This window comes from Manis pentadactyla, chromosome 7 (genome assembly GCF_030020395.1).
Source record: "Manis pentadactyla isolate mManPen7 chromosome 7, mManPen7.hap1, whole genome shotgun sequence".
Classification (NCBI taxonomy): Eukaryota; Metazoa; Chordata; class Mammalia; order Pholidota; family Manidae; genus Manis; species Manis pentadactyla.
Genome location: NC_080025.1, coordinates 136342421 through 136358184, shown reverse-complemented (window position 1 = coordinate 136358184; position 15764 = coordinate 136342421). Strand labels below are relative to the sequence as shown.

At 38.0% G+C, this 15764-nt stretch overlaps 1 protein-coding gene across 12 annotated transcripts in view; it reads left to right on the top strand.

Annotated features, from left to right (window-relative positions):
• BRAF (B-Raf proto-oncogene, serine/threonine kinase) overlaps nucleotides 1-15764 on the top strand; it is a 148018-nt gene that overhangs the window by 115035 nt on the left and 17219 nt on the right. For all 12 annotated transcript variants that reach the window (XM_057504836.1, XM_036926106.2, XM_036926107.2 and 9 more), the window contains 2 exons: nucleotides 453-571; nucleotides 4192-4323. In XM_057504836.1, the coding sequence (XP_057360819.1) occupies nucleotides 453-571; nucleotides 4192-4323 (251 nt within the window). The remainder of the gene's footprint in view (nucleotides 1-452; nucleotides 572-4191; nucleotides 4324-15764) is intronic.

Genomic DNA, 15764 nt, shown 5'->3' with positions numbered 1-15764 from the left:
TAGCTGAAGGCTCCAAGTTACTTAACAATATGGTGAGAGAAACATAATTTTTCTTCTTCCATAAACTCAGATTAAGATCTTGAGTCTGCCAACCGACTTTGTTCCGGTGAAGAGCTTTTACAGCTTTCCCACAGGGCCAAAACAATACTTGGGCCTACCTTACTAAAATCTGTGGGGAAGTTTCAAGGTCTCCCATCAATTTAGGAAAGCGTCTCACCTTATCCTACCACATTCAAGACCCAAAAATCTTAAAAGCAGGTCATATGGACCAAATAGAGCTAATCATTTTTTTAAATATATTAACGTGAAGAAATATGAAGTATGATACTTTTTAAAAGATGATTGTATTACAGAATTAGAGAAATTAGATCTCTTACCTAAAATTTTCCTAATGCTTGTTGCTCTGATAGGAAAATGGGATCTATTGTTTTCCTTTACTTACTACACCTCAGATATTTTTCTTCATGAAGACCTCACAGTAAAAATAGGTGATTTTGGTCTAGCCACAGTGAAATCTCGATGGAGTGGGTCCCATCAGTTTGAACAGTTGTCTGGATCCATTTTGTGGATGGTAAGAATTGAGGCTATTTCTCCATTAATTAAATTTTTGGATCCTGAGATGATGCTGAGTTACTCGAAAGTCATTGAGGGTTTCAATTATAATATTTTCATAGTTCCCAGTATTCACAAAAAAATCAATGCTGATCTTATTTTTTTATGTAAACAGATTTTGACCCTGTCTTTAAAAAGAATTACTATGAAGCCAGTTTCAATATATTTCAAACAAAACAATACATATTTTATAAACTGTTTAAAGTTTATTCAGAATTATATCTAAAATATTTTGTGTTCAAAACGTGAGTACTGTTTCAAAAAAAAACAAATATGCTGTTTAAGCAGGTGTATCTGTAGCAGCCATTACTAAGGTTTTGCTAAGAAAACTACTACTTTCAAGAGACAAACTGTTTCACAATTTTTTTTAAACCTAAATTGGGAAGTTACTTCCTTTAGAAAGAACCATGTAATTACAGGGCAGCTGGGAAAGACTAAACAAAAAATGAGAGGTAGATTTTACACTGTCAGTCTTGTGCTGCCATGCATAGCTCTTTCTCTTTATTCCTGTTTCTGCTTTATGGAAAAGAAGAAAAGAAAAGTTCTGGAAGAAGGGAACTCAGGCTCTGCAGTTACTTTCAGCAGGCTGCGCGTGGGCAGTAACAGGACTCATTCTCTAAGCGAGCACTTCTCTTAGAGTCATGAAGGCCCTTTCAGAGGCCCAAGGTTGTCCCTGTGTGAGACAAGATTTGTCTTCATATCCTTCAACTAGAGCAGTACATCACAGCAGATTGAACATAGAAGCAAATACATGACTGGCTGGCTGCTGTTAAACTAGGCAGTAAAAGAGAAGAATTGCAGTACTATTCTCAGTAAACTTTTTTGTTTTTGAAAATATATTTTCCATTAAAAATGGGTGATCTCTGTTAACATCTGATCATTATTGTTCTATGATTTAAATGAATTAATATTTTAACAGTTCCTCAGTTGAATTTTAATATAAGTAGCCATAGGTAGAGCCCACATAAACAAAAGCTTCTTGGGGTCCTCAATAATTTTTAAAACTGAAAGAATCCTGAGACCAAAAAGTTTGAGAACCACTGCATTAAGCTGAATAGAGACTATCCCAAAACCATTAGTGCAGTTTCAAGCCTTAAATTATTGAATTTGCACTAAGACTTCCAGGACCCTGCTGGAAACAGAGTAGCTGTAGGGCTTTCAAAGCCACATTTGCCTTAAATTCCCTGAACTGTATCTGTAACTCCCCAAGAAGGGAAATTCAAGGTACTGAATTTCAAGGTAACTGAATTAGTTAAATTAAGCCTAGAGTTAAATTCAGCTATGATTTTTTGTATAGTAACTGAAATTAGGGCAAGTGGCAAGGTAAAATTGGGGGCACTGGACTTAAGAGTCAGGAGGTCTGTACTCCAGTGTTCTGTTTGACTCAACGTGCATGTTTCTTAACCTCCTCCAAGTCTCTCCGTCTTTAATGTTGGGTTGAACTAATGAATTTCTAATGCCTTTTCTATATCTAAGATTCAGTAATTAGAGCTAGCTAATTTTCCTTTTCCTTAAATTTGTATTTAACTTAATAATTATAAGAAAGAGCCTAATTTATAATTATAATCTGGATATCAGGCACCATAAGGTACACCCCTCATAACAAAGATGACAGTGTATCCTAAGAAGAGGGGAGAAGCACATTTTTTAAGCACATTTTATTTACTGAGCTTGCAAAACCCACAATTACAAAGAAACAGTTGATACATGTTTTAAAGGTGTGCTTATTTTAACTAGTGTGGGAGAAATAGGTTCAGTCAAATCTCCAGATTTGTCCTTACCCAAAACCTTAGTTATACAATTAAATTGTTACACAATGAAGTTTCATATTTTCTTCTAATAACTTTTTTGTTAATACCTAGGTAGATGGGTTCATCCTTTATTCCATCAAGCTGAGTCTTAACACAGGAGATTAGCTTAGTTGTTGAATAAACCTTTGAGGTTGATATTGCCTTCAGAAACAAATATAGATCCATAGACTAGGAGAGAAGAGTTGGGTCAGAACTAAGGTTATGTAATTCTCTGAATTGTTTACACCAGTCTTCTCAGACTTGTTTTATCTATATCTTAGAGGAGAAAAAAAACCTTTGTGAAAATTTTACAAATTAAATCACAATTAATTGAGCATCAGTCATGCATTTCTTATAAATAAATGACATACAACTTTTCATGAAGCCATCTACCAACAACGATGAGATAAAACAATTTTAAAAAGTTCTTCAACTGATTTATTACTGTGTCCCTTACAAAAATTATATTCTGGCTTTGAAAATTACATCTGTATCAAAACTAGCCTCTCAGTATTCTGGCTTGTTCATTACATCACAGTTGTATGTGGTTTATTTTTTACTGTATTACTAAAACTAATTATCAATAAAATGTATGACAGAAGTAAGTAGACACAGCCTTCTCCTTCACCCCCATCCTCTCACTCTCATCAGGATCTACACATCTTCCATCAGTGGTTCTCAACCTTGGTTGGACATTAAAATCATCTGGGGAGCTTTAAAAACTAGCAGTGCTTGCATCCCATCCCCCGATTCTGATGTTATATTATTGAGCTGGAATATTGTCTGGATATTGAGAGGTTAAAGCCTGCACAGGTAATTCTGATTTGCAGGGGAGGCTGAGTGTCATTAATGCCTGGCTCATGAGATAGTCTGACCTGCCTTACCCTGGCCAATAACCCTGGTCTTGTCCCAGGTCTTTCATTGATTTTTACAGTTAGTCATGGTTTTTCTCTCAAACTAATGCTTTCAAAAGTTTCTATTAATACCCTCCAATTCCTCTAATTCCTTCCAAATGAAACAATACAGAAGATGCATGACAAAAGAAGTCTTTTAAGCTAACATTTAGCCAAACATTTGTTATATTTCATGTAAGCAGCTAATGAGAAATCTATTTGTAGAATAGTGACTGAAATGTGTAAAAATGATGCAATTATGACTCAGTCTGTATCTTTGCCCAAGAAGCAGCACCAAAGGATTCTTTATACCATCTTACACTAAATTTCCCTGCTGTATATTATTTTTGTTATTAAAGCATCCATGGCATGTTTATTCTGCTTTTGGAGGCAGGAAAGTAATTTGAGTTTGTTGGTCTTGAAATTTTACCATTATTGTCTAAGGTGTCCTGAGATGAGAATCATCTGTACCAATGGGAAAACTTCAGTTCTGAGGCAGCTAACACTGTGGTTGTGTTACTCCCAAACATAACCACAGGTCTAATGTTTCTTTGTTGAATCAGGAATGGGAAGTGGGAACTGATTTTTGATAGGGTGAGTCACGGAAAGAATTCAAATAGCAGTGACATTATTTGTGCAAAAAAAGGGTAGCTGATAAAATATCTTAGTAATGCATAATACTCTCAGCTAATCCTACCCGTTGCAGAATTTACAGAGCATATTTTTAGTCTTAATCAGTTTTATTTCTTTGACCATTAATGAGAGAATTGATTACATATTAGATGGGTTACTTAATGATAAAAATATTGTTCTGGAAATTATGAGTTTGGTGTTTAGTCTTTATTCAGTTGAAGTGAAGAATAAACAAGAATCTTTTTCTTTTTATGTTCTAATAGGCACCGGAAGTAATCAGGATGCAAGATAAAAACCCTTACAGCTTTCAATCAGATGTATATGCATTCGGGATTGTTCTATATGAATTGATGACGGGACAGTTACCTTATTCAAACATCAACAACAGGGACCAGGTAAATATTTGCCATCTCTTGGAGTTTGTTTTACTATTTGTATAAAGGAACTAATTCACAGTAATAAAAAGTGTTGAGTTCTGGGTAAACATGAATGATGATATCTTGGTCTTTGTGACTGGTTTTAGAAATCTTTTATGTACTTGTAGCACTAATAGCAGCATGTAAGGCCTTGCCTTGAAATATCAGTAAGTGTTGTAATAGGATGAAGTTCCCATCTTCGGGCTAGCAGCTGGAAGTACAGGAGTGGGTACGCCTCATGTGTTTCTAGACCATGGTTCAGGCAGAAGAACAGGGTCTGCCACTGTGACGTCTGGGCTTGTAAACCATTTACTGTATAACAGATTGTGCTGTTTGAGCAGGTACTCAGGTAGGAACTTTTTTTTTATCAGATTCTATTTTACTGTTTCTCCATGGTTTTTTATTTTTTAAAACTAGGTAGATGAAAGATGTGTATATATTGTGCTTTCAGTTTTCTGTAATGAGATTTCTAGCAGGGTTTTTTTTTTTTACTTCTCCCTTCCTGAATTGCTATTCTCTGTCCCTTATCTTCCAATAAGTACCAAGGTAGTCTTATGCAGATCTTTGCTTTTCTATCCCAGCCACAGTACATTCACCTGGGCTTTTAACTCTGGCCAAGAAAAATGAATTGTCTTTGCTGAAATTACCTCAACATTTAGATAGTGTGTGTGTGCATGTGTTTGGAGAGAGATTACAGTTGTTTCACTGCTATATATTAGAGAACAATAGTTGACTGTAAAACTGTGATTAAATAATATATTTTATACTGTGGCTTACATCAGAATCACCAGGATAATACCAGGATAATTTGTTAAGAAATAGAGATGCTGGAACACACTGTGATTCAATGGGTTGGGATCCAAGCACCTGCATTTTTAGTAAGTTTCCCAGGTGATTGGATATATAACAAAGTTGAGAATCACCAATCTAAAGAATAAAAAATGAATGTGAATGTTTTATGTGTTTCATCATAACTTCCCAACCTAATGAAATAATAGTTTTTGTATATAAATGGGTTACTTCATTTAAGTAGTCTGTGTGTTTTGGTCAACAGCTCAGCTCTCAGTCTTTTTGGTGCTAGCTCTCAGTAGCTCTCTCACTAAGAATTTCAACTATGATGTGATATCAGAGAAGTGATCTACATTGCCATGTACTTTGTATGTACTTTCAAATCACCATATGGCTCTTACCCAACAGTGGTCCTGATTCTATATTTTAAGAATTTAAAAAGTGACTACATTTCTACACAGATCAGCACAAAACTAATTTTTTGTTGCTGTTTGGTCTTTCTTACTGCTTCCTAGCTTTAGAATGTTGAATCTTAGCTTTGAGTGTTAAAAAAAAAAGCCTATGACCTCGCTTCCAATGATCTGATATTTTAAGCCTGCATGAAACCATAGATTCAGGATGAACCAAAATGCCAGCTAAAGAACATAATTGGAACATTGCACTTACTATACTTGTGACAGATTCTAAATTACTGAGATAATTGATTTGATGATGGGAGTCTTGAGTAGCAAGATTTTATCTAATTTGCAAGCTTCTTGTGTTTTGCCTTTACAGTCTTGTTAACTTGACCAGACAGGATAATACCATGGACCATGTTCCACTTTTCCTATGCATACTATTTTTCTAGAGAAATTATATGAGAATTTTAGTTTAGTTTTAGTTTTTTATCATAAAGACTACAAATAAAAATTTTTGAACCTAAGATCTGGATGAAATCCATTTGCCAATCCATAAGTTTATTTCAGTAAAATAGTGAAATTGTATTATGGAAAGAAGTATTTGTATTTCAAAAATATGGATAAAAGTATCCCAGAGTGCTATACTCATCCACTTATTGACATTTTAGGCACTTTGTCCTCCATGGGAGTGTAATAAGTGATGTGGCAAGGGTTTACTCTCCATGAGAGAAGGGGGAGACCAATAGGAGGGTAAGGCCTTTACTACTTAGTTCTTTCTGGTAATATAGTTAGAGCCTTCTGGAAACTGTCAGTCTGAAACAAAGTTGAGTATTTGATGAAGAAAAAGTAGGTGAAGGAATGCTATACTCATGATTACCCCTATTTTACTTCATTACCTTCTAGTCCACCCTCTTCAGATAGAACTCCCTCTCTTGAATCAGTAAGTCTGGTTGTCCTCAATGAAGTAGCCCCAGGTATTGCACCATCCATCCCCTTGATTTGGTTTTTCTTTCCCTTTCTCTTACCTTGATCTCCATGGCTCTCCGATTAAACTCCTGTTTGAAAATCTAGGAATATTTTTCAGAGAGATGGGACAGTTGCTTCTTTATTATGTATTATAGGGACCATTCCCTTACACTTCACCCCCACAGTCCGAGGTGGCAGGTTTTGTCTGTAAATTCAAAGCAGGATTCCAGTTAAGCAGTGTGATGTAATTGCAGGCCTTGGACTCATGACCTGCATGACCTGGTCACTTTACCTTTCTAGGTATCTATTTTTTTTCCCAATTATAAAAATAAGAGAGAGGACTAAAGAATTCCTTCCAATTGTAAAGAGCAGATTCCTTCCTAAAACAAGTCTCTTAGCTCCTTGAGCTATGACCATCCCCATGCTACTTGGCAGGGTGGCATGCCTTTTTACTTTACTTACCTTAGTGCTGAAAGTCTGAGAAATTGGTGTCATTTTCTCCCCTTTTTATCATTCCATTTTGCTCTTTAATCATCCTATCCTTCCCTCTTGCAGTGCAGCTTCTCCACTAAGTTGGGAATAATAATGTGCTCATTTAAGCTAGGTATATAGACTCTCTACTCTCATGCCTTTGTTTTCTTGGAGCAGAAGTGCTATGTCAGATTAAAGATAACATTTATCTGTTATTTGAAGTGTATTGTAGTTATTATTGCTATATAACAAACCATCCAAAATGTAGTGGCTTAAGCAATTACCAATCTGCAATTCGGGCTGTTCTCAGTGAAGGAGGTTTATCTCTATTTCATGTGGTACTGGCTGGGGTAGGCCCCTGAGTGTTAATGGATCTGTTTCCAAAATGGTTCATTCATGTACCTGACAAGGTGGGGTAGCTGAGCTGGAAGCTCAGTCAGGGCTAAGGGCCAAAGACTTTAGTCCTTCTCCATGTGGGCCTTTTGTGAGGACTTCTTCACAGGAAGCTTGGACTTTCCCACAGCGTGGTGTCTGGGTCCTAAGCACAAGGTCTCAAGACAGGAAAGGACAAATACCAGTGTCATCAACATGCAAACTATTTTAATAAGAAAAATTTCAATACCTACTAAATGCAAAGCATTGTTGATGTGGAAGAATACAAAGATGAAAAAAAACCTAGGCTGTGCTCCCGGTGAAGTGTATGGTTGTACTGAGGTAGCGCAGGGATGATGTTGAGGAGGAAGCCATGTTCCAGTAACACACAGGAGTGGACGGAGGGGTGGAAGTGCCAGCAGTGCCAAGGGTGGATTGAGAATGAAAACGACCAGTCCCAGAATTTCAAACTGAGCTGTGGGCTTTGTAGTGTTATGTACCATTTGAATCTTCTACCCATGAATTACATTCAAGAAAGACTTGTCCTTTAAGTTTAAATAATCACAGAGTGTTATTTCCAGTGTATTATGTTAAGAATTTGAAATAATCCATTGTATCCTTATTTTAAACATACCCAATAAAATCTAAATGTCAAAGATGTATGCACCCCTATGTGTATCACAGCACTATTTACAATAACCAAGATATAGAAGCAACCTAAGTGTCCATCAGTAGATGAATGGATAAAGAAGATGTGGTACATATACACTATGGAATCCTATTCAGCCATAAGAAAGAAACAAATCCTACCATTTGCAACAACATGGATGGAGCTGGAGAGTATTGTGCTCAGTGAAATAAGCCAGGCAGAGAAAGACAAGTACCAAATGATTTCCCTCATTTGTGAAGTATAACAACGAAGCAAATCTGAAGGAACAAAACAGCAGCAGACTCACAGACTCGAAGAAGGGACTAGCAGTTACCAAAGGAGAGGGGTGGGGGGATGGCGATTGGGGAGGGAGGGAGAAGGGGATTTGGGGGTGTTATAATTAGTACACATGTTGTGGGGGGGATCATGAGGAAGACAGTGTAGCACAGAGAAGGCAAGTAGTGACTCTGTGGCATCTTACTACACTGATGGACAGTGACTGCAATGGGGCATGGTGGGGACTTGATAATATGGGTGAATGTAGTAACCACATTGTTTTCATGTGAAACCTTCATAAGAGTGTATATCAATAATACCTTAACAAAAAAAATCTTAATATCATACTGTGTTGATACCTACCATTACATGCTCTAAAAATACAAAAAGCAGCGGACCTAAGATGGCAGCATGAGTAGGACAGTGGGAATCTCCTCCCAAAAACATAAATTTTTGAAAATACAACAAATACAACTATTCCTAAAAGAGAGACAAGAAGATACAGGACAACAGCCAGACCACATCCACACCTGCGAGAACCCAGTGCCTTGCGAAGGGGGTAAGATACAAGCCCCGGCCCGGTGGGAGCCGAGCACCTCTCACCCCAGCTCCTGGCAGGAGGAGAGGAGTCGGAGTGGGGAGGGAGAGGGAGCCCAGGACTGCTAAGTAGCCAGCCCTAGCCATCTGCACCTGGAGTGCAGACACACAGTGCAAGGAGTGTGGGAAACTAGGGAAACAGGACAGTAAAACCTGTGAGTGGGTCCCTGCAGCAAGCGCCCCTGGGACAAAGAAAAGCGAGTGCTTTTTGAAAGTCTTAAAGGGACAGGGACCCCACAGCTGGATGGAAGCGTCACGGAACACTTAGCCAAGCAGCTGGAAATCCCGGGGAAATCTGGGCACCCCAACCCCCTGGGCAGCAGCTCTGAGAACCCTCACGGCAATAAACAGCCCCCCGCCTGTTCCCCCTCCGGCACCCCGCCATAGCAGAGCAGCAGCCTGAGACCAGCCACGCCCACAGCAAGGGAGCTTCCTCCATAGCGGCCGGGCAAGATACAGAGACCCAGTCTACGTGCAACTGCCCAACACAAGCTGCTAGGGGTCGCTGTTGTCCCAGTAAAGAAAGGCCAGGAGCAAGTGGAAAGGGTCTTGGTTTTCCCAGCTGACAGACGAGTCAACAGCATACCACTGCATCTGTCAACATGAAAAGGCAGAAAAATTTGATCCCGACCAGACTAACCCAGACATCCTCCACATCCTCCCCTGAGAAGGAATCTGGGGAGATAGATTTAACCAATCTTCCTCAAAGAAAATTCAAAACAAAAGTCATAACCATGCTGATGGACTTGCAGAGAAACATGCAAGAACTAAGGAGGGAGAATACAGAAATAAAACAATCTCTGGAAGGACTTCAAAGCGGAATGGACGAGATACAAGAGACCATTAATGGACTAGAAATCAGAACAGGAATGCAGAGAAGCTGATGCAGAGAGAAATAAAAGGATCTCCAGGAATGAAAGAATATTAAGAGAATTGTGTGACCAATCAAAACTGAACAATATTCACATTATAGGAGTACCAGAAGAAGAAGAAGAGAGAAATAGGGATAGAAAATGTCTCTGAAGAAATAATTGCTGAAAACTTCCCCAAACTCTGGGAGGAAATGGCCTCTCAGACCACAGAAGTACACAGAACTCCCATGACAAGGGACCCAAGGAGGGCAATACCAAGACACATAATAATTAAAATGGCAAAGATCAAAGACAAGGAGAGAGTATTAAAGGCAGCCAGAGAGAAAAGAAAGGTCACCTACAAAGGAAAACCCATCAGGCTATCATCAGACTTCTCAACAGAAACCTTACAGGCCAGAAGAGAATGGCATGAAATACTTAATGTAATGAAACAGAAGGGCCTCGAACCAAGAATACTGTATCCAGCACGATTATCATTTAAATATGAAGGAGGGATTAAACAATTCCCAGACAAGCAAAAGTTGAGGGAATTTGCCTCCCACAAACCACCTCTACAGGGTATCTTAGAGGGACTGCTCTAGATGGGAGCACTCCTAAAAAGAGCACAGAACAAAACACCCAACATATGAAGAATGGAGGAGGAGGAGGAATAAGAAGGGAGAGAAATAAAGAATCATCAGACAGTGTTTATAATAGCTCAATAAGTGATTTAAGTTAGACAGTAACATAGTAAAGAAGCTAACCTTTAACCTTTGGTAACCACAAACTTAAAGCCTGCAATGGCAATAAGTACATATCTTTCAGTAATCACCCTAAATGTAAATGGACTGAATGCAACAATCAAAAGACACAGAGTAATAGAATGGTTAAAAAGCAAGACCCATCTATATGCTGCTTACAAGAAACTCACCTCAAACCCAAAGACATGCACAGATTAAAAGTCAAGGGATGGAAAAAGATATTTCATGCAAACAACAGGGAGAAAAAATCAGGTGTTGCAATACTAGTATCAGACAAAATAGACTTCAAAACAAAGAAAGCACAAGAGATAAAGAAGGACATTACATAATGATAAAGGGCTCAGTCCAACAAGAGGATATAACCATTATAAATATATATGCACTCAATACAGGACCACCAACATATGTGAAACAAATACTAACAGAATTAAAGGAAGAAATAAAATGCAATGCATTCATTTTGGGAGACTTTAACACACCACTCACTCCAAAGGATAGATCCACCAGACAGAAAATAAGTAAGGACACAGAGGCACTGAACAACACACTAGAACAGATGGACATAATAGATATCTATAGAGCTCTACATCCAAAAGCAACAGCATACACATTCTTCTCAAGTGCACATTGCACACTCTCCAGAATAGACCACATACTAGGCCACAAAAAGAGCCTCAGTAGATTCAAAAAGATTGAAATCCTACCAACCAACTTTTCAGACCACAAAGGTATAAAACTAGAAATAAATTGTACAAAGAAAGCAAAAAGGCTCACAAACACATGGAGGCTTAACATCATGCTCCTAAATAATCAATGGATCAATGACCAAATTAAAATGGAGATCCAGCAGTATATGGAGACAAATGACAACAACAACACAAAGCCCCAACTTCTGTGGGACACAGCGAAGGCAGTCTTAAGAGGAAAGTATATAGCAATCCAGGCATATTTAAAGAAGGAAGAACAATCCCAAATGAATAGTCTAATGTCACAATTATCGAAATTGGAAAAAGAAGAACAAATGAGGCCTAATGTCAACAGAAGGAGGGACATAATAAAGATCAGAGAAGAAATAAATAAAATTGAGAAGAATAAAACAATAGAAAAAATCAATGAAACCAAGAGCTGGTTCTTTGAGAGAATAAACAAAATAGATAAGCCTCTAGCCAGACTTATTAAGAGAAAAAGAGAATCAACAGCCAACATCATACTGAACAGCGAGAAGCTGAAAGCTTTTCCTCTGAGATAGGGAACAAGACAGGGATGCCCACTCTCCCCACTGTTATTCAACATAGTACTGGAGGTCGTAGCCATGGCAATCAGACAAAACAAAGAAATACAAGGAATCCAGATTGGTAAAGAAGAAGTTCAACTGTCACTATTTGCAGATGACATGATATTGTACATAAAAAACTCTAAAGACTCTGCTCCAAAACTACAAGAACTATCAGAATTCAGCAAAGTTGCAGGATGCAAAATTAACACACAGAAATCTGTGGCTTTCCTATACACTAACAATGAACTAATAGAAAGAGAAATCAGGAAAACAATTCCATTCACAGTAGCATCAAAAAGAATAAAATACCTAGGAATAAACCTAACCAAGGAAGTGAAAGACCTATACCCTGAAAACTATAAGAGACTCTTAAGAGAAATTAAAGAGGTCACTAACAAATGGAAACTCATCCCATGCTCCTGGCTAGGAAGAATTAATATTGTCAAAATAGCCATCCTGCCCAAAACAATATACAGATTTGATGCAATCCCTTTCAAATTACCAACAGCATTCCTCAATGAACTGGAACAACTAGTTCAAAAATTCATATGGAAACACCAAAGACCCCGAATAGCTAAAGCAATCTTGAGAAGGAAGAATAAAGTCGGGGGGGATCTCACTCTTCAACTTCAAGCTCTACTACAAAGCCACATTAATCAAGACAATTTGGTACTGGCACAAGAACAGAGCCACAGACCAATGGAACAGAATAGAGACTCCAAACATTAACCCAAACATATATGGTCAATTAATATTTGATAAAGGAGCCATGGACATACAATGGGGAAATGACAGTCTCTTCAACAGATGATGCTGGCAAAACTGGACAGCTACATGTAAGAGAATGAAACTGGATCACTGTCTAACCCCATACACAAAATTAAATTCGAAATGGATCAAAGACTTGAACATAAGTCATGAAACCATAAAACTCTTAGAAAAAAACAGGCAAAAATCTCTTAGACATAAACATGAGTGACCTCTTCTTGAGCATATCTCCCCAGGCAAGGGAAACAAAAGCAAAAATGAACAAGTGGATCTATATCAAGCTGAAAATTTCTGTACAGCAAAGGACACCATCAATAGAACAAAAAGGTATCCTACAGTATGGGAGAATATATTCATAAATGAAAGATCCGATAAAGGCTTGACATCCAAAATATATAAAGAGCTCACACACCTCAACAAACAAAAAGCAAGTAATCCAATTAAAAAATGGGCAGAGGAGCTGAATAGACAGTTCTCTAAAGAAGAAATTCAGATGGCCAACAGACACATGAAAAGATGCTTCACATCACTTGTCATCAGAGAAATGCAAATTAAAACCACAATGAGATATCACCTCACACCAGTAAGGATGGCTACCATCCAAAAGACAAACAACAACAAATGTTGGTGAGGTTGTGGAGAAAGGGGAACCCTCCTACACTGCTGGTGGGAATGTAAATTAGTTCAACCATTGTGGAAAGCAGTATGGAGGTTCCTCAAAATGCTCAAAATAGAAATACCATTTGACCCAGGAATTCCACTTCTAGGAATTTACCCTAAGAATGCAGCAGCCCATTTTGAAAAAGACAGATGCACCCCTATGTTTATAGCAGCACTATTTACAATAGCCAAGAAATGGAAGCAACCTAAGTGTCCATCAATAAACAAATAGATAAAGAAGATGTGGTACATATACACAATGGAATATTATTCAGTCATAAGAAGAAAACAAATCCTACTATTTGCAATAACATGAATGGAGCAAGAGTGTATTATGCTCAGTGAAATAAGCCAGGCGGAGAAAGACAAGTTCCAAATGATTTCACTCATATGTGGAGTATAAGAACAAAGAAAAACTCAAGGAACAAAACAGCAGCAGAATCACAGAACCCAAGAATGGACTAACAGTTACCAAAGGGAAAGGGATTGGGGAGGATGGGTGTGAAGGGAGGGACAAGGGTGGGGAAAAAGAAAGGCGGCATTACAATTAGCATGTATAGTGTTGTTGGGGGACACGGGGAGGGCTGTGCAACACAGAGAAGACAGGTGGTGATTATACAGCATCTTGCTATGCTGATGGACAGTGACTGTAGTGGGGTGGGGGGGGAGACTTGGTGAGAGGGGGAGCCTGGTAAGCGTAGTGTTCTTCATGTAATTGTAGATTAATGATTGCAAAAATTTTTTTAAATTAAAATAAAAAATAATTAATTAATTTAAAAATTTTAAAAATACCAAAAGCTCATCATGAATTTTTGAAAATTTTCATGGCTCTTTTTTTTTCTTTTAACTATTTGTATTCTACTTCCCCCATAGAATTTTTTTCCTAATGTAACATATTTTTATGCTTTTGAAACCTTTTTACTGATCACTCAAGTTATAATATCTGCAACAAAGTATATGTATATAAATTAAGAATTTAAAAAATGTTAGGCTCTGTGTGTTAATTTTTTACATTCTTAATTATGCTATTAATAATTTATAACATGAAAATAGCACATTTTAATATACAGAAACATAAAGGGTAAATTTTTTTTTCATGTATCTTAACTTTAAGGGATTTTTCTCTTCACATATTTATAGATAAATATGCCTTTTGCTAGAATGAGCTAAGATGTAGCATCAGTCCCTTTCCTTATTTTATTTTTAAGGAAGCAAGCACCAAGAAATATTGTTCAAATAAATAAGAAAATGGGAATGCTAGGGGTTTTGTTATAACCATATGCAGAGGTCACTGGTCCACAAGACCACCCTCAGGTCAGTCATTAAATCTCACGGAACACACTGAACATTGGTAATACTCACGGTTATTATTACAACAAAAGAATACAGATTAAAATTCACCACGGGAAGAGGCACATAGGGCAGAATCCAAGAGAGTTCCATATTTGGAGGTTCCAGGTGTCCTCTCCCAGTGGAATTCTGGACAGCACTAAATTCTCCTGGCAGAAATGCATGACAACATGCAGAAAGTACTGCCAGCCAGGAAAACTCACTTCAGCCTTGGAGTCCAGAGTGATTATTGGGGCTCGGTCACAAAAATGTGGTTGACTACCTCTGTGGCTGACCTTAGTTTTCAGCCCCTCTAGAAGTCAAGCTGAACCACATGACTCAAAGCCCTCTCCATAAGTCACACTGATAGCATAGACTATCTGGCATGACCCAGGTCCCCCAGGTGAACAAAGATACTTTTATTAGGCAGGATGTTCCAAGGCCTTAGGGATTTCCTCCCAGGAATCAGAGGCAAAGGCCAGCCCTCTCTTTGGGTAGAATCAATGCTTTACCATATACCATATCACTCAATTATTTGAACTCATTTCTGTAACATACCAAAAATTACATAATAACCTGTCATTAAAAATTATTTTAATAGCTGTCAATTCAGTTAATTTTGCTGAAAGCAAAGAATTGGGATACAACTGTCTTTACAAAGGGATTTATTACCCATTCATTAGAACACACTTAGACCAGTATTTGGAAGTGTCCCTTTAGTACCCCCAGTGGTTTTATGCCCTGGAACAATGTGTACTCTAGTCAAGTTCTATGTGCATGTGCCTTTTGTAAGTGGAAGTAGGGCAGTTTTGTAGTAGGGGAGATGGGAAAGGATAAGCTTCACACTTCCACTTTAGTGGTGCTCGGACAAATCAGCTTACAGTTGAACAAGGGTGATCACATCACCATATAGGAAATAACAAAAAGGGTATCAAACTTGGCTGTTCCTAAAATTCATCAGCTCTGCGCCATAACGGAAACTCTTAACGGGCTCCTTCCCCCTAACCCTAGTCTGTCCCTATTGGATCTGGCCCCTCTAAGATCAAAATACCTCTCTCCTCCCTGAGTCCCAGGACTCCTAACATCTGTCTGCCCACTCTCAAAAGAGCCAAAAATTAGAAAACTAAGACATCAGGAGAATCATAAATCTTTGTACCCCAGGAAGACAAATCCTCTTACTTTATTAAACAGAAGAGTTCCCACTGGCTTCGCCTTCTTCCCTCTGGAAGAGTCTGATTCTCATACCCCATTAGCATT